This window comes from Solanum stenotomum, chromosome 10 (genome assembly GCF_019186545.1).
Source record: "Solanum stenotomum isolate F172 chromosome 10, ASM1918654v1, whole genome shotgun sequence".
In the NCBI taxonomy this organism is placed as follows: Eukaryota; Viridiplantae; Streptophyta; class Magnoliopsida; order Solanales; family Solanaceae; genus Solanum; species Solanum stenotomum.
Window position 1 is genome coordinate 46,338,889 of NC_064291.1, and position 19,138 is coordinate 46,358,026.

General features: G+C 33.9%; 1 protein-coding gene across 2 annotated transcripts; it reads right to left on the bottom strand.

Annotated features, from left to right (window-relative positions):
- Positions 1–4,222: 4,222 nt before the first annotated feature.
- Positions 4,223–17,598, bottom strand: LOC125841366 (protein ACTIVITY OF BC1 COMPLEX KINASE 1, chloroplastic). 2 transcript variants are annotated; one of them, XR_007443797.1, is made up of 15 exons: positions 17,073–17,598; positions 16,397–16,603; positions 14,139–14,228; positions 13,901–14,047; positions 13,292–13,456; positions 13,037–13,177; positions 12,778–12,957; positions 10,245–10,440; positions 7,685–7,812; positions 7,079–7,150; positions 5,428–5,540; positions 5,173–5,320; positions 4,986–5,055; positions 4,758–4,879; positions 4,223–4,361 (listed from the first exon to the last, which is right to left on the bottom strand). XR_007443797.1 is itself a non-coding variant. In XM_049520474.1 (14 exons), exons 1-14 carry the CDS (start codon positions 17,337–17,339, stop codon positions 4,815–4,817), a joined length of 1,989 nt encoding a protein of 662 aa, XP_049376431.1. In that variant the 5' UTR covers positions 17,340–17,598; the 3' UTR covers positions 4,223–4,814. The 2 variants fall into 2 exon arrangements, 1 of the variants encoding a protein (XP_049376431.1); XM_049520474.1 differs by having other exon boundaries at positions 4,223–4,879.
- Positions 17,599–19,138: the final 1,540 nt, after the last annotated feature.

Below are 19,138 nucleotides of genomic sequence, written 5' to 3' on the forward strand. Positions count from 1 at the left end.
GTTAACTATCGCTATTTTCTAATCATTAGTACACATCGAGTAGAATTTATCAAGAAATAGAGTACCTATAGTTTGCTAGTGAAAAATCCATATTCTGCATTTTTTAGGCCTTAGAGAGCATCACATTACCGAGATAAGGATTCTCTTTATATATATATAAGATTTAATTGAACAAAATAAATCATGAAGTCATAATAAAAAGAAACAATTACACTTTTTAAATAAATAATAGTGTTGTGTAAATTGCGACAATGAAAATAATAATAATAATAATAATAATAAGGACAATGTTCCACCTCTAATTGAGTAATATTTCTATATTGTTAAACAAAATAATTGTATAACATTAACAGTTAACTACTTTAATTGCATAATATCAAATGTTTTTGTTCAATTACATATATTAGTTCAGCATTGTGGTTTTGATCCTAGAACAACCAATTTTTATTTATTTAAAGAACTTAAGAAAGTGATATTAAAGCGAATATTAATTAGATAGCTCGATTTTGTCAAACCATACTAGTTTGTCAGTTACTCTATTTTGTATAATCAAATTTAGAACTTTAGAATTTTTGACTTATGGTTGTTTTATCAACGCCCTAACCCAAAAAGACATATTTAATGTTATGTTATTTATAATCTTGATATATACATATACTATACACAAAATCTTACGTGATACAATTCGACTTTTTTTGAATTTATATTTATAAAATTAAAAATATATCTCTATTATTCGATATGCTTATAATTTATACGAACACTAATAATTTTGTTAAGTGAAATCTAATATCAATTCAATTCGATTGGTGGAGTCCGTTTTAAAGAAACATTAACACTCAAGGGCGTCTCAATAAAATTAGTGGCCTAAAACCAATTATAATAAGAGATCTTAAATATATAAACACACAAAAAAATTATTAATTTTGATTTTTTTTTTTTAGTTCTTGTATACTATTTGTTTTTAGTACATATTCTTAAAAGACATTAAGTGTATAAATTCACATAATAATATTATTGTTTATAAGAGTAAGGACTAGTTCTAGTTAATAAGAGGTTAAACATTTGTTTGTAATACATCACATTGGATGTTGATTTAAAAACTTTAAAAATTAATGTGAAGATTTGAATTGTTTAATTCAAAGTTCTAAAATATTCTTGATAAAAAGTAAATATTTTTTCTCAGTTCTAAAAAAAATATTATAATTTATAATGTTCAATATTTGTTTTAAGTGAAATTAAAATCATAAATTCACTATTAACAACCCTATAATTGTAATTATATGCCCCGAGGACAGAAAAACAACTTTTTCTGAAGGCATTTCTTTCTTTGCATGATATTATATTATACAAACTGTCAGCTATTTTTTAATTTTGGCGGTAAGCGAAGAACCATTGATTCTTCAATTTTGAATGAAATAATGGTCACATACACACATGATTGCACTTTTTCACGAGTTCCACACTATAACTATCGGCCTACCTGAATTATCAGGTGCATCTAATAGTTAGCAAAAAAAAATTGATAGTTCAAATATGTATTGGACCATTAACTTATTTTGAATTGCGCACAGGAAATAGAGTTGTGATGCATTCAACAAAAACAAAGAAGATGGGTGTTGGTGGGGCTCACTTGCAAGAAGAAATAACTATGGACATCCTTAGTAAGTTACCAGTGCGGTCACTTGTTCGATTCAAATGTGTTTGGATGACATTGATCTCCGATCCTTACTTTACCGTGAAACATCTCAATCATGCCAAGAATAACCAAAATTCCCAAAAAATTCTTGTTAGCCAAGGGTATCCTCTCGAGTGCAAGACCTTGTATTGTTCTTATTTATCGTTAAACTAACGGGATGAGGAAGTACAAGAACTTGATTGGCCTTTTAGCAGTAAACCAATGGATCACATATTACTTTGTTGTTACGATAGCTTGGCTCTTATTGAGGTTCGTAATTATCGTGATTACAAACACCCATACTTTTAATATGGAACCCCTCCACAAGAGAATCAATAGTACTTCCCCATCCAAAACTTTCACTGGAGGAAAGCATTAGTACTTTGGGATTGGGATATGACTCAACTAACAATGATTATAAGATCCTTAAGATTGATAAAGAGTCATACAATGAAATTCTAGCTTTGAAAAGTGATTCCTGGAAATTAACGAATAAACATCCCACTGGCATTCACCCAATGTTAATGTCTACAGACTCTTTAGTATTTGTTCCTGGAGCATTTCATTGGGTTGGTTAGTCAAGAAGATGTTTAATGATTTCATTTAGTATTTCAGATGAGGTGTATAGAGAAATACCGTTTCCTACTAGTTTTTGGGACATGGTATTTCAGTATTGAGAGAAATGCTTAGTGCTTATTCTTGTTATAAGTCTCCTACAGAGTACATTTTTAAGATTTGGGTGATGAAAGACTATGTCAAAGAATCTTGGACTGAATTGTTTAGTGTACAAGATACCGGTCTTTATTAAATAGTACCAAAATATAGGTTTTCGGATGGTGAGGTGCTCCTCTACTGCGAATTATTGAAACCTTATTCTTGTGTCTTTAAGACATCCAAAGGAACATATGGATTATGGCCTCAATATGATGAAGTTCAGAAAGGATTCGTTTACACAGAAAGTTTGTTCTTCTCGAAAGTAATTAGTTAGTATTTGCTTATGTATGAACAAGTCACTCTTTTTTATGGTAATCATGTTACAACCTCTTATGTGTTTTCGTATCATAAATTGAACTCTCTGGTGCAGTGTAGTTAGATGCAGTAGTATTCTTTTGCTTGTAATATTAACAAAACAGAGATGCACTTGAAACAAACCAGATCAACGAACAAAAGTATCGAACCAGACTCATCTCACTGTGTACTCGAACAACATAATACAAACGAAACAAAGAATGAATCAACCAATGAACATCTTAAAACAGAACTAAGGAATATTACCCAGCAATTAGTAGTACCAACTTGACTCTCTAACACCAGAAAGAAGCCAATAAAGATGCAAACACAGGTATACAACTCCGAAAAAAAGGAGAAAACAGATGAAAGGCACAGAACTCACCTATGACCATGTGAACGCTGAGGACGTCCAGCAAAGTTAATTGAGTCCAACGGATGACACCTTTCAACAAGAAAGCTCAAGAACCATGCTGGAAATATGCACCAAAACTGAGGTGTTATAGACCTGGAAAAACAGCTCAGGATGCCTAGACCAAGAACCAATTTACAATCCCACGCGAGTAAGCAAGTAGGACATCAAAGAGGTCCTTACAACAACAACAACAACATTCCCAGTGAAACCCCACAACTAGGGAAATGTCTAAGCTCAGATTCGCACACATGACCCAGGAGAACAGAACTTGACACTTAATTAATAGTGTGGTAATACAAGTAGTATTTTGGATGTAGGAAGAGTTTTATCGTAACTATAGTGTTTTAATGTTACCAGGTGCAAATGTGTCATAGATTGCTAAGAAAACTTGAAAATACAATATTTTTCTAATGATATCTAAAATGCATTAGAAAGAAATAGATAAAAACCTGGAAATTAAAACTTTACTAACAGTCAAATTGAGAACTATAAAAGAGGAGAATCTCAGTAACTCGGCCACTCGGCCATCTGAACTTTCACCTTGTTGGTAAGGATTCGATTTCCCACCTTGTAATCCTCTCTCCATTTACCCTTCCCCTACCCCCAAATTAATAAAAAAAGAAGAAAAAAAAAGGAGAACTATAAAAGAAACTTAGTAAGACTTCAGATTACTTCATGTTACCATATGCATTTGTGTCTTGTCTTAATAGGTTGTCAACAATTACACATATGGACTTGCATTTGAATAGAGATACAAATTAATAATTTAATACTATCTTAGTACTTGGTATATAATAAGGTATATAATAAGATACTCAATACTTTGAATTCAGAGTTTCTCACACAAGTGTATTTCTCAACAAACTAATGTGTTGTTTTTACTCTCTTTTTCAATCTTAGATTTAAATGTTATGTGATGTAACTTAATTTTCAAATTCCCATTTGACAATACTAAAATAAATTACGAGCATAGATTTCCCAAAGTGATGTTAAGTTATTTATTTTTCAAGATTTCATCTGAGTTTCAAAATTAATTAAACTTGAGCATTAAAGGATACTATATTATATAGAAAATATATTACCGTCCAAGATGGAGTAACATTTATCTTACAAAAAGAGTACTTATATTCAGTGAAAAAGATGTGCAGGCACCAAGTTTATACATGCCAAAAGGCTTATTATCTGCAGAACAGAAGTGACAAGGGGATTTGGACTCAACACCTATGCGTCGGATATAACAGGTGCCAGGGTAACAAGATCCTGCTCAATGATTGACATTGCAATGGGCATTTCAGACAATAAAATCAAGAACAACAAGGGTTCGATTTCTGAATGTCCACAAGTAGAAACCAATTGTATGTTTAAGTTAAGGTAATATGTTTTCAGCAAACAAGAACTGTATAAGAATCACTGCTATACATGATGCTATCTTTTCGATAGGTTTGTTGCATCATACCTGTGGAAATGTGTGCTATTGACATGAATTTCTCATTTTACACTACTTTCATCTCTTTACTGCTTCACCGTATACTATACAAATATATTTACCCAAGACTCTGCAGATTCTAGATTCCACCTCGATCCCATGGGAAAAATGTGATCAAGAGCCGAAGAAATAAAGGGAAAGAAGGGGGAAGAGGCGAGGGAGAACTCAACTTTACATCATGATAACAGATTGAAATATCATTGGTCGAGAAATGCACCAGAAGGGGACTATCTGTCTGATAATACAGAGGAACTCCATGAAAGCAATATATCTCGAGCAACGGATGGTAAGTCTGAAAAAATTTAAGACATGTAAAGCTCATGATCAATCATATATTATGAAATGTATGATCTACCTATTTAACTGGAAGGAAGACTCTATGAACAATGGAAGTGTACCTTGGGCTAGTTCCATAGCCATTGAAGGTACATCTACCTGGTCTTCAAGCAGTCTATATACATCAACTACCTGCAAGAGACAATCACATTAGAATTATGCATCTTCTGACATAAGACAACTATCTATCTTCTCAATTTCAATTGAAAGAAGAAGTTGAATGAAATTTTTTTATCAGATATTACATACTTCTTGAATGTGAAGCTTGGAGTCTTCGGTCAAAGCAAGAAGAAGCTGCCTGCGAATTCCTTCGTCAATTATGAAAAGTCGAGCTCCATCCTTGATTGTGTCAGTGAGGTCTAGTTTCTGTTCATTCTTCAAATGATTGCTTGCTCCTCTGAAAAAACAAACCAGAAAATGTGAAAAGTTACACATAACAGTGGAACAGGATAATGTGAAAGGTATACTACGTCAAACAGTAAAAAAAGGAGTGCCAAGAAGTACCTATTATTCCCTCGAAATGCAGGGTTTTTGCTCAGTTTCGTGACATTTTCCTTTGCAAGAGATATTAGGTTTTCCAGTCGTTTCCACTGGAAGAGACCATCTTTGAACAGAACCTAACAAGTGAAGCAGAGAAAACAATAACCACGAGGCAACCAAATAAACTCAACAGCTTGCACAGGAAACTGTTTCAGAGATGTGCCATTTGTTTAAGCTAATCAAGGATCCCTCGGTTTCTTCTTTCTTTTAGTATTTGTTCCTTTTCTTTTTGTAAGTGTTGGGAGGGGAAAGGGCAGTTAATGGAGGATGGATACTTCCAACCTAGATGAATGAAGTCATATTGATTATTAGGGTAACTCCAGATCCAGAATGAATAAGATTTCACAATGTATCTCTAGAATACCTATGTGTTAATTGATGTTGAAGAACAGCCTAGACTCAATCAGACACTCTTTCAAAAAGTCTCCCTCTTGATTCAACTGTCAATCCAACTACTATTGAAAAAAAAAAAATCCCATCATAGATTGTTAGCAGTGGTCTCAAAGGACCAGAATCACCTTAACTTTGGATAAACTGTATTGTGGGAAAATTTGGTGGACCAAGTTGTAATAACCATTACAAAATTCAAAAGTTTGGGCTGAAGTTGGACTAGATACCCAAATACTACAAATCTGCCACATGACAAGTCTTGTTAATTTCTTTCATTTTCTGACCCTAGTTTGTTCTTGGCAAATCATTGAAAGGTAGAAGAAACAAAGCCCAGCAAGGCAAAAAGCCACAACTAGCTGCTGTCTATTGTTAACAACCACCATCCAATCACTATGATACTACAGCAAAAGGCTGAAAACTATCCCAGAAAAGTGACTTCAATGACTTTCCCATTTACGGTCAGAAAAAAGTCATCCGAATGACTTATTGACCAGATAACTGATGACACAGTATGGTTAAAGAGGTTGACCACTTTCTCACAATAGAAATAATATTGTCTCTTGAGCTGGATAAGGCATGAGTTAGTTATCAGGAGGTCTGTAGTTGACCTTCAATCTGATCTGATCCATCAGAAAGAATGCTAGCTGCAAAGGCACGGATTATATCGAGCAGATTGGATCCATTTTCTCCAAGATAAACTTTAGATCCATCAAGGTTGGTCCCTTTTCTACCGATACTTTCTACCGGTTGCCTCTGGATTTACAATTCTCATAAACTAAACAAATTACCATATATAATACGTGTTGCAACTATCCTTGACCTAACTACAGTAATTTTAATCGTTACCCTTTCTAGAGTTAAATTCGACACTGATTTCCAGAAAAAGTTAAGACGTCAAAAGTTAAGTATATCATAACTGCCGAGCCATTGTCCCCAAACACGTCGGGTCAGGTAAGCCGTAGAACTGGACACACCATTGTTTAGAAATGTCTCAGAATGACGTCATTTACTCAAGCAACTCTTTGCATTCAACATATAGTTACTTTAAATAACTTAAAGAACTATCTGAGGCCTTAATTTTACACTTGTTGAAGAGTAATATATAAAATATCTCGTATGTCAAATACAACATCAATAAAAAGTTTAAAGAAGGTCGAGCAAGAGGTTAAATAGAAAATAGTACGCTCTTCATAAAGCATGATAAAAAAAGAGATCATTAACCAACCTGTATAAGGCGTTCCCGTAAAGCTGGGTTAGGATCTGTTAGGAGACGTTTTGCCACGTAAGGATAGGCGACCTGATTTGATGCTCATGATTATCAATAGCATAAACATAAGAAAAGTGTGCAAAATAGCATGCATAAATAGTAATATTACTAGAATCAAATATTTTCAGCACAATGCCTCATATTATTTGACGTGTCACGACAAGAATAGGTGTATACCTAAAACCAAAATAGCCTTATGATTCATCGCTTATTTGCATTGGCCTTTAGCCTTAATTGCTACACTCCGTAAAAAGCAGAGTAGAATACAGAATGTGCTTCATTAGAACTTTCAAGGGGCCATGAGTATGAGCTGAAGTCTACTTTAGTACAGGAGTAATACCAAATTTCAAAATCTTTTCCAAGCAGGTCTAGGTTTCCTTTTTGTCATCAAACTTAATGCATGTGGATCAATGCGTTAAATTTTATTCAAATGATTAGCGGAAAAGTTTCTCTGGTTTTCTTTTTTCCGACCAACAACATTACCAGATGGCTTATTAACGAGGACAAAATAGTAAACAAACATTTTTTCTCAGAAGTTGCAAACTGAAAATCCAACTGTTTTACCTCTAGAAACTTGAAACCAGGCTCCAGGGTCAAACAAATGCCTTCTTGAGTCAATAGAGAACGAATGACAAGAGAAAACCTTTCTGGTATTCGAATAGGATAGTTGTAAACTAGTTGATTGAATTTGCCTGCAGCGAGAATATTATTTACAATGTTAGAAAACAATTGAACTTTCTCTGGTAGCATTTGCATCATAGTTCTAAATTGATAAATCCAGGTGTCTTCAAACAGCAAAGCATAAACAATTACTGGTGCAGTCCTAATTAGGTGCAGACCCCACCTAGTGGGATTTCACTGGGTATGTTGTTGTTGTTGTTGTTTGATTGTCACAAATGCCAATTATAAGAACCAAATAATGGTAAAGAGATTATTTTATTCATCAGGACTTACTGAACTCAAATTAGGTTAACAACTTATGCCTCAATGTAGTCAATTTGTAGTTGGACAAATAGGATAGTTAGCAAATCACTTTGCATATTTCATAACAGAGTTTGGGTTTGGGTTTTAGGAGATTGAATCTCCATAGATAAAAATTTGGGTTTGGGATCAAACATTGTATAACATAATGCTGATTTCTATGTGGATATTTTTTCCATTCTCAAAAAATATCCACATAGAAATCAGCATTAAATTATACAATGTTTAATTACTCCTTTTTGTTTTCCTTATAAATATCACATGCATAAGATATGTGGGAATCTGTGTAAATATTTTAAACGAGGTAAATGTGGAATAAGAATGTGGATATTAGTAATACGCGGATTAAAACTACTAAATTGATGAAAGCTAACCCTCATAATAGGAAGAAAATTTCTAATTTGTAATATATCAAACTAGATATTCAAAAAGAAATAATCAGCATTACTAATCCTGGCATTACTAATCTCTACATCAATGACCCCTACGTAACTTGTCAATAGAACAATATAAGGATCTGAATGCCCATAGTATTCAACTCAATCAAGCTCCTAGGTGTGGAGATGATGCATGAAAGCTCTGTGGCTGGAAGAGTGACAGAATAGAAGGTATAGCTGCAACTTTCAGGCTGAAGATATAAATTCTGTAGTTTTATTGATTAAAAGAAAGGTTTTGGTTCAGTAATTTTAGTATTTTGAGGACATGACAAATGATGAAAATTAGGTGGAACATCAAGAATAAGGGAAGAGACAAAATGAGTAAATCAACAGAACATAGGCAATATTTCTGAAGCTTCATTCACTCCCAGAATAAAACACATCAGGCATGTAAACAAGTATGTCATGATTATAAGTTTAACCGATATTATGTGGTTTTGCAACCAGAACAACCCTCAAGCCAGCTAACAAGATTTTTCACTTTTCCTTATTACTCAATCTCTATACTAAGTCTAATAATGCTTATTTCTAACGAAGAAAAACAGATTAGTAACCATAACAGTCTGCAAGGTCACTGTCAGAGCAGTCTAACAATGTGAGAGTATCACTCATATGTATTAGAAGGTTTCTGCTGAATATAGAATCCCTTCAGAGCTGTATTTTTCACGATACCTAATTTCTTTAAACCTATAAAGTAAAAAGGGATGTTATATTGGAAAATATTTTTTCAGGGAATTAAGTGGTTCCCTCACTTACTTTTCAATGTTTGATTGGTGAATAACAAATACTTTGTAAAACAATATTCAATAAAGATTCATAATAATGTCAATTGGATAGTGTTTTATCGAGTATTAAAGATCGATAATGATAGAGTAAGTGTTGGTTATAGCAAGTGACATGGACTAAGAATTGGACTATTGTTGAGGAAAATTACTTCCACCTTTAAGTGAAGTCAACTTCCCCCTTTTCCTAAAAATATTTTCCAGTAAACAACCACTACAAAATGACTTATTCGTGGAATTTTCCAATTACCAAACACACCTAATTCCATAATTTTTCTCAGTGAACAGCAAAACAGAAGAGTATAATATATATCCTTGTATCACATGAATTAGGCAATGGGGCAGGTTGCAGCTCAAATATCCAGTCAAAAGACCACCTCATCTCTAAAAACTGCAGTGTTCCAAGTGAAGCTACAATTATAATATTACAGGCCATACCCCAGGCCAAGATGCTGTGTGGTATCTACTCTCTTCCTGGTCAAGGATGCTAATCCAGTAAAATGAATTGATAGAATGATGCAAGCATGCACCAGTCAAAGCATGAAATATCTTACTTTAGAAATACTAAGCTCACATTAGTAGGTTATCAATTTCTACAATGGACAGTATCGAAAGAAGGAAAAGGTTACGAAAAACAACCATAGCTTAATCTCTATCTTGGTGCAACAAAGTGTGCTGGAAATTTTAGGTGTCATAAGGATCTGAATGGTGAGAGCTAGTTGTTTAGCGCATCAGTCATCACAATGTCTATCGTTCTTAGCTGCTTTTTTTCACATATCTACTAGTGCCAACTTCAAAGGGCATAATAACCAAGTAAGGGGCTACACAGGAAAAAGCACAAAATTTCTAGAAGTTGGGAGCAGGGTGCAATTAACAGGATCAGGAGCAAAGTGAGTCATTGACAAAGCTAGTCATTCAAGGTACCTGTAACACTTCTGAAATTAAAGTCGGCAAGTCCTTTTTCAAGCGAGTTTTGCCATATTGCTTCTAATGCTGGAACAATAGGGGCAACATCAGTTCCACTAGCTAGGAATCCCAGCCTGGTAAAATCATTTGCCATCTCAGCATAGTCCTCATTCACCGCATGGACAACAGCATCAATCAGAATCTGTTTATTTTGCTGAAAAGAGAAGACAGACAGATAGAATCAAAATTGCAGGCCAACTGGAAAATAGACAAGTAGCTCTGGGCAATTATAGATGTTGAAAGTAAGGAGAACTGATAATATCCCATAGAACTCTTGATTCAGTGAACTTAACTAGGAGAATCTTGGAGGGTACAACAGCAACCTGGGAAGGTAGGATGTATGCATACCCTAATTTTGGAGGGTGTTTCATTATATTCACAAGGATACCATAAAATATTTTGTATCTACTAACCCTGTTTGTTTAAGAGAAAATTTTATTTTATTTTGAAACAGAAAAGATAAAAGAGAATAATTATTTAACATATCGTACATCTACGTTGCTCGGACTCTTTAAAAATGTCGAATGATGCATATCAGATACTCCAAAAGTAGTGCATTTTGGTGAATCCGACACAGGTGCGGCAACAATTTTGGAGAGTCCGAGCAACATAGTCGTACATACATAAGACTCCAAAATGAGAAGCTGTTCTTGTACATTATTCCTCAAACTAATTTCAAGAGAGGTATCTCTTTTCACATGGTACCACAGTCCCTATAATCTTGGTAGAGATTTAAGTTACTTTTGCCTACTGCAGGGTGGTCTTGTGTCACCCACCCGGTGAAGGTTTTCTTTCTTTTCTATGTTTTACTATCCATGCCTCCTTAGTTCCCGGTGATTGTTCTGACAGCTAGACACCTTTTTCTGGTGACCATTGTGGCAGCATACGTGCCCCTTTCGATGACCATTCTGGCAAAATTGTGTTTCTTTTCAATGGACGTACTAGCGCATTACTTTTCTAGCCCCTATTTTGGTGACATTTCAAGCTAAACACCTCTTTGCAAAATTGAAGTTTGGTTTCTGAACGGAAGAAGTATTCTTCGTTTCTTCTTTTTCATGATATTAGACTTTGGGTAATGAGTCCCTTCTCTAAATATTAAATTTCAGGTCGTTCTACTCAAGATCTTCTTCTCTTCCTTCTCTTCATGATATCAAGTTTAGGTATTGAGTTCCTCTAGCATTGAATTACAGGCTACTGTTTTTGGAAAATCTTCCTCTCTTTTTCTTCATGAAATCAGAGTCCAGATAGAGTCCCTCGTCTGAACATTTAATCTTCGGTCATTATTCTGGAAAAATCTTCTTCTCTTCTGATTTTCTTTACCATAGTTACGGCATTGAGTCCCTCCTCTGAATAGATAGGTGGTTGAAAGTTCATCTGAACAAAGACTTAAAGCGACAATAAACAGATTGGAACTAGAATGAACCTGAGGATTTAGGTGAAATTCAATAGAATAGCTCGCTAGGTACCTCCTGGATACCCCTAGTCTTCTATTCTCTACACCTCCTCATATGGATTCTTCCAAATTCAAAAAGTTGAAGCACAAAATAACCCAAATAGAAAGCAGGACTAATCCCAGTTTGTAGATAGAAGTTAGCAAAGCCTCTAACACCAAGAACCTTCCCCTTCCACATTAATGATCATTCTCTTGGTGAGGATCACAGGTCACAATACAAATATCACCGGAACACTACCTTCCTGATTGGTAGAATTAACTTCAGTATGCATCATATCTTGTAATACATCTCTCATGATTCAGTTTGCATCGGAAGGAAAGACATTGACAATTTTCAGCACATTGACTCAAGTTTCTCATAGGAAACTCTGTTTTTTGAGATTCAGTTTGCATCGAAAGGAAAGACATTGAAGATTTTCAGCACATTGACTCAAGTTTCTCATAGGAAACTCTGTTTTGAGATTTCTAGCATAACATTGTAATATTATTATCATCATCACATATATCATCAAAGAAGAAATGACTATGCAAAGCCACAAGGAAGACTATATTCATAGTACATTCAAAATAGAAAAGGGGTGTTCTTCTTTCCATTTCCCTTTACAGCGGTTAAAAGAAAGGGCCTGCAACCACTTTGCAGAATCTAGACAACCCTATACAAGCAAGTTGATATTAACCAACATGTTCTACATATCAACTTTACCCAATAATCAGCAATTACAAACCCTCAATTCTCACCTTCTTCAGAATTTCATAATTTACAAATACCTCAAACTTATGTAGTAATAGAATCATTTTATTTGGGCATGCAATAACTTCGGTTCAATGACAGCAAATTTGACCTCCTAACTTCCGATTTAGATAATCTAAGGAGGATGAATACATGACCATATGTTAGTCTAAGACCATAATAGATTGCCGGGGATTCCTTGTGACCTGTATTTGGCATGCTCATTGAACACACACATACACATAAAGTCAATCACATCAGGCATCATTTAACTAAATACCAGATATACAGACGATCCATCAAATTACCTGACTGAGCACAGCAACATTGCCAAAGTCCACATAGGCAATGCGTCCATCACGCATAGCAAAGATATTCCCAGGGTGAGGATCCCCATGAAATAGGCCAAATTCGAGGAGCTGCCGCAAGGCTGCACTAACTCCAACAGTTAAAAATCCATCTATATCAATTCCTTCATCTCTGATTGCCTAAGTCACAAGAATGACGATGTATTAATACAAGGAGCACATCCCAAAGCACACTTTGAGGAAAACTAAAGATCCACACCTGTGGGTCAGTGCACCGAATTCCATCAATCCACTCCATCACCAAAACACGTGAACCAGAAAGCTGTCTGTAAACCCGAGGTATTTTAACAGTAGGGTCATCTTTGAAATTTTCCAAGAAGTCTTCGATATTACGAGCTTCCTAGAAAGGAAAAAGAAGAGGGATGATTACAGAACACAAACATTGAAAGACTTCCAAAATAAGCAAAACTTCTTTCCCCATTCAATTTGCAAAAATAGGAATGTGCAGCACTACCAAGGTATAATCCAACTCCTCCAATAGCTTCTCACCAAATTCATCAACTATAAGCTCAGCATTACACCCCAGTTTCTGTAGACTGATGCCATTCAAGAAGGAAGCCAGAGTGCGGAAGAGAAAAAGATCTCTGTAGATGATAGGCTCTATTTGCGGCCTTAGCACCTAAAAGGAAAGAGCAAACCCCAATTATGAATACCACTGCATCATATTGTTAAGTCAATTCTTTGAAGCTTCTAAGAACAGCCAGATGCTTCAAATGAGATGCATATATGTATATGAAACTAGCATAAAAAAGGAATGATTAGATAACACACATGATTTCTCTATGCACATTTGTGTCGAGTGTGAAATATTGGACCTTAACAAATCTAAAAAGCTTTACTACTTGACTATGTTCAATGGCCATCTAGATATTTTTCAGCTATTTATGTAGTGGACAATCGTCTTATGACTGTTACTAGTTCTGCATCAGGTGTTCTCCAAATGACTATAAAGGAAGGTCAAAAGTGTGGTGACACATTGATGATACGATAAAAGGCTACAAGACTTAGCAGTAAAATTGGTCAACAGAAAAGAAAGAGTGCAAGCAAGCAGGAAATGGTCAACCTTTATGGCAACTTCTTCCCCTGAAGCACGTAAAGTAGCACGGTATACTTGACCCAAACTTGCAGCTGCAATAGTTTTTGAAGAAATTTTGCTGAAAACAGCTTCAAGAGGCTGGCCCAATTCCTCTTCTATGATGTTAAAAGCAACCTACATCATTGTCAATGATTTCTGATCAAAGGAAAAGTGTTCGATGTAACAAAAGCATGCATCACCTGCACCTCACTTGTCATCTAATTACCTGATTAGGAAAGGCAGGAACATCATCTTGAAGAATGCAAAGTTCATTCATGTAATCTTCTCTGATGATATCAGGCCTGTTCGCAAGAACCTGTAAGAAAGAAATAACAGATAACTAATCAGAAGACATACATGCATGTATGCTATTGCAAAAAATCGAGAGAAAAACAGAGACATAGTACAGTATATATAATAAAATAAACAAGATTTCAGAACAGAAGTATAAATGAGCAACAAATTAGGTAAGCTAAACGTGTTGAAAATTGCTTCTGTTAATGCAGATTTACTAGAATATTAAGTTGTTTAGTTGCAGGAGTAAACTTTGTTAAAATTAAGTAGTTTAGTTGAGATAGTTTAGGTTTTTGAATTTTATTCTACAGATTTTCTGTTTTTAAGTTGGCTATTTAGACCCTCTGTGCATAATAATAATTGATAGACAATTTCAATCACTTCTAGTATATTTGCTGCTCTACCATCTTTTGAAAAACCAATAGTGGTATCGGAACTTCTATAGGATCTATGAGTTCTTCCTTTCCATTGATCTTAATGGATCTATGTTCATTGAAGAACTCTCAACCACTTTTAACCTCCATACTTATTTTAACTCATGCTTATTTTTAACGTATGATCCCCATCTTTAACCCTTACTAATTTTTAACTTTTGGGTCCCAATATCAATTTGTAACCCATGCTTCCTGCTGTTTTCAACCAACACCAAAATTTTAAACTGTTTTTAACCAATAACTGTTTGGACCCATACACGTTTATCCATACTTATTTTAATCATGACAAGCATCAATATCTCTTTGAATAACCCACAAATCTTCATTTGTGAAAACTATAATTTGATTAGTGAAGTTCAAGTCTTACTTTGAATCCTATGATTTATGGGATGTTGTGAAGGAAGAAAAATCCTTACAACAACTTTTTGCAAATCCTACAATTGTCCAAATTAAAACATTTTCAAAAGAGCTTTTGGATAAAACAATGTTGTTGTCAAAAGAAGAAAAAAGGAAGAAGAAATAGTCAGGTTACAAGTATATGCAAATTCGTAGATGCTCAAAACAATCCTAAAGCACGAACAACAGAAACAAAATTGAGGAGCAACTTTTTAAAATTGCAGCAACAGAAGCAAAGTAGGAGTGTTGAAAATTGTTTTTGTTACTACATATTTACTAGAATATTAAGTGGTTAGCTGCAGGATGAGTCTATGCTTAAATATAGTTGGATAATTTAGTTGAGATAATTTAGGTTTTTGAATTTTATTCTGCAGATTTTCTGTTTTTAAGACAATTTTAATGACTTTTAACATTTTTGCTGCACCACCATCTTTTATAAAAACCAACAAAGCAGAGCTAAGCAAAAAGAGTTGTAAGTCTATTTACATAATATACCTTTGCCTGCAGAGAAAACAATACGATAAACAAATAACTATTGCTGCTGAGAACAGCGAAATCAAAAGGAAATTACATCTATGCCTAAGTGCACATTCTTGGAAATTATCACATGTTATGTTTGTACAAGAAATATAAGATGACCAGGAAGCATTTATTTGAACTCAATTTTACCAAAGAGGTTTAATTTCTTAATATTTAGTTGCACCCTATTGCCAATGCGTCTAGCTCTTCCAATTGTCACTGGTATTGACTATATCTCTGTAAAATAGAAATGTTCCATTGTTCCTCTAAAGTTAGGATTAACGTGTATTCATCAAGCAATATTTATTTCTGCAATGACCCTTAGAAGTGCTAAATGTGTTTGGAGGTATAGTAATAAGCCACTGAAGGTTTCACCATTTTCAGTCGATGTGCACATAATAGTGATCCAATAAAAGACTTCTGTTTGTGCCCAAAAAACGACGAACACTAGTAAAGAGGATATCAGACTTAAAATCATGTTGCTGAGTCATCCTAAAGTAACTTTTACTGTCTATAGGAATTTCCAGCCAATGGAGTGTGAAATACTTCTTTACTACACAATTTCAGCAATTTATAGCATTTCTACAGCCTTCAACTCTATGTTTGCACAATGTATATTCTTCTGATAACAGTTTGTTTCATGGTTAACTGGCATTATATATCTTCTTTGGCTATACACGCTAATACAGAATCATTTTCCAGTTTAAGATTCCAAAGTCTAAAATTTCCAATTAGAGCAATACTCATCCACAAAAAATATAACAACAAATTCACTAATCTTATAAAAAAAAAATATAACAACCAATTGTTCTTGAACTTCAGAAATTTAAAAACACCAAACCTGTCCTGCTTTGATGAAAGAAGGTCCCAAATCACACAACAGCTTCCTCAGCTGCCGAGCACGGAAAGGAACAACTTCTTCGTCACGACCCACCAAATAATCATACACCAGTGTAGTCCAGTAAATCCCCAAACTCCAAACAATCTCTATTCCTCTACCAACCAAAGAAAAAATCTGTCCTCTTGACTCTAGCACCTTGTTTCTCACCTAAAAACCCAATGTTTGCATCAAAAACACAAATTTCAAATAAACCCACATAAAAATGAACTTAACTTTCCAATACATCCACAAAAATTTAACCAATAATATAGCAATTAATTGAGAAGTAACTCACATACTACACACTTAACTTGCCCATAAACCAACAAAAGTTACCAAAGAACTCAAATAATCTCAGGGATGTTAATCACGCATTACAAATTCAATTCTCCAATAAATACCCAAAAAAATAACCAAGAGAGAACAAATAACTATCTAGGAATTTATTTACATGTTCCAGACTTCTTAGGCAAAACTAATTCGACATAATAAAAACTTGATTTTTCTGCACAAACCACAAAAATTATCAAAGAAAACTAGCAAAATAACTACCAGGATGCTATTCACATACCCCCAAATCAATTTTCCAGAAAACAATATACAAACAAAAAAACTAGGAAGCAAGTAATTCTCATACAGATTCTGGAGAATACTTCCGGAATGGAATGCAAACTCCACGTTCAATATCAAGTTGCTCCAAAGCGCTAGTCCTAGAAATGTCCTTCACTAGCAAAGCAGTTTTCTCCGACGGAGTCTGTACAGTAGAAACACTACTTACTGCACAAATCCTAGTCGATAAAGATCGATTTTTTTTAACTGTATTCAACAGTTTCCTTCTGTTTTTGTACTCAATTGATAATGAGGTTATTGATGAATACAAGCAACTAGTACAAATTCCCTCCATTTTTTCCCTTTATTTTCTCAAATCAAGAAGATGAAATAGTGAAATTAAAGAGTGGATTTGGGATTTTTACATATGAGTTATGGATTAAGAAGAAATTTTGATTGAAAAGTGTATGTGGTTGTCTATATGACCACAAATTTGTGTGTATATATTTGATGATGATCAGAATTTAGAAATATGGAAACTCTGAAGTAACAAACTGAGCTGTCTTATGAGTTGTACAGTATGCTTCAAGTGTTTTTTGTTTCTCTCATTTTGTAGGGTATTTTTAGTTTTTGTGTGGTTGGAAAAAGAAAGAAAATCAGTTAGAGTTTCTCTTTAATTTAATAGGAGTATATTCTTTTTGGTAGGGCAATATTACAAATAATTCTTTTTTTAATCTTAAATTAGAAAAAATGTATGTTACATGAGGCACAATTATTACCTTATCCATTTTAATTTGTTTTGCTCATTGAATTAGGATCGACAAAATTAGTAATGAGATTATCTGGAAGTAAGTGAAAGTGACTTTTATAGTGAGCAAGATGAGAGAAGCGATATTGAAATAATTGGAGCATGTAGAGAGGAAGTTTGTTAATGCTCCAATGAGAAGGTGCAAAAGGTTGGTTGTAGGGTATGCGAAAGGGTAGAGGTAGGAGTAAGAAGTATTGAGGAAATATGATTTGACAGAACATGACACAATATTACAACTTCATATTATTGAGGATATGACTTTAGATAAGTATGAATGAATGTCACGCATTAAGGTAGAAAGTTAATAAGGATAGAGTGTTGTCTTACTTTGCGAAGATTTAGATTTGTTAGTGCATGCCGTAGTACTAGTCGTACTTTTTAGTTCTTGCCATGTGCTATTTATTGTGTTTCAATTATCACATTATTTGGTTGTTGTTATTGTGTCTTTCATGTAGACTTCACTATTGCTCTTCGTATTAATTGTTGTGTCTTTTTCATTATTTTCTTCTCTTTTTACTTGAGTTTGATGCACTTGAGCCGATGATCTTTTGATAACAATCTCTCTACCCTTTTCAATCCACTTAATAAGATTTCACTGAATATGTTGTTGTTTGTTAGTAGTCCAAGCTCGAACTAATATTAAAATTACATGTTTACTTGTTTTCTAATTAAAAATAATAATTACTTTTTTATTTTTTCTAATATCAATTTCACACTTCATAAAAATTTCTAATATATTAAAGCATGAACAAGTATTTAAAAATTATGAGAAAATATTTTTTAAATTTATATTTTAATGTTTTTTTTAAATCAAATAAATATACGCATAAATTTTTTTTATTTTGTTTAGCTGATTTTTCTTTTTGAGATCATACTCGAGTTATTCAAATTAATTTTTTCATCATATTGGGAAGCTTGTCAACAAAATTCTTCTTATGGACTTTGCTCTATTGAGATTTGGAATTGATATAATCTCACCTTGTTGTTGCAGCAGAGACCTAAAGAATGAGATGAGACTATAGAATATATCTTCAATAGTAATAATACTGTCAAAGAAATATGAAACAGGCTATTCAGAGCTATGAGATTATCCTTTTGAGTACCTCTATACTCTGTAATCTCTTATAATGACAAAAATCTACTCTGAACAACTAAGCTCACTATTTATTCTAATAGATTACCCTCAACATTATATTTTGAAAATTTTGAAAAGTTAGGTGCACCAAAAAATACGACCTGTAAACTCTTCCATTGATAAAAATGTTATCAAATCTTCTACAAAGTTGAAGTTTGTATGGGCAAGACGTCCAACAACTTTGATGATTTACTTTATGATCCACCGTCAG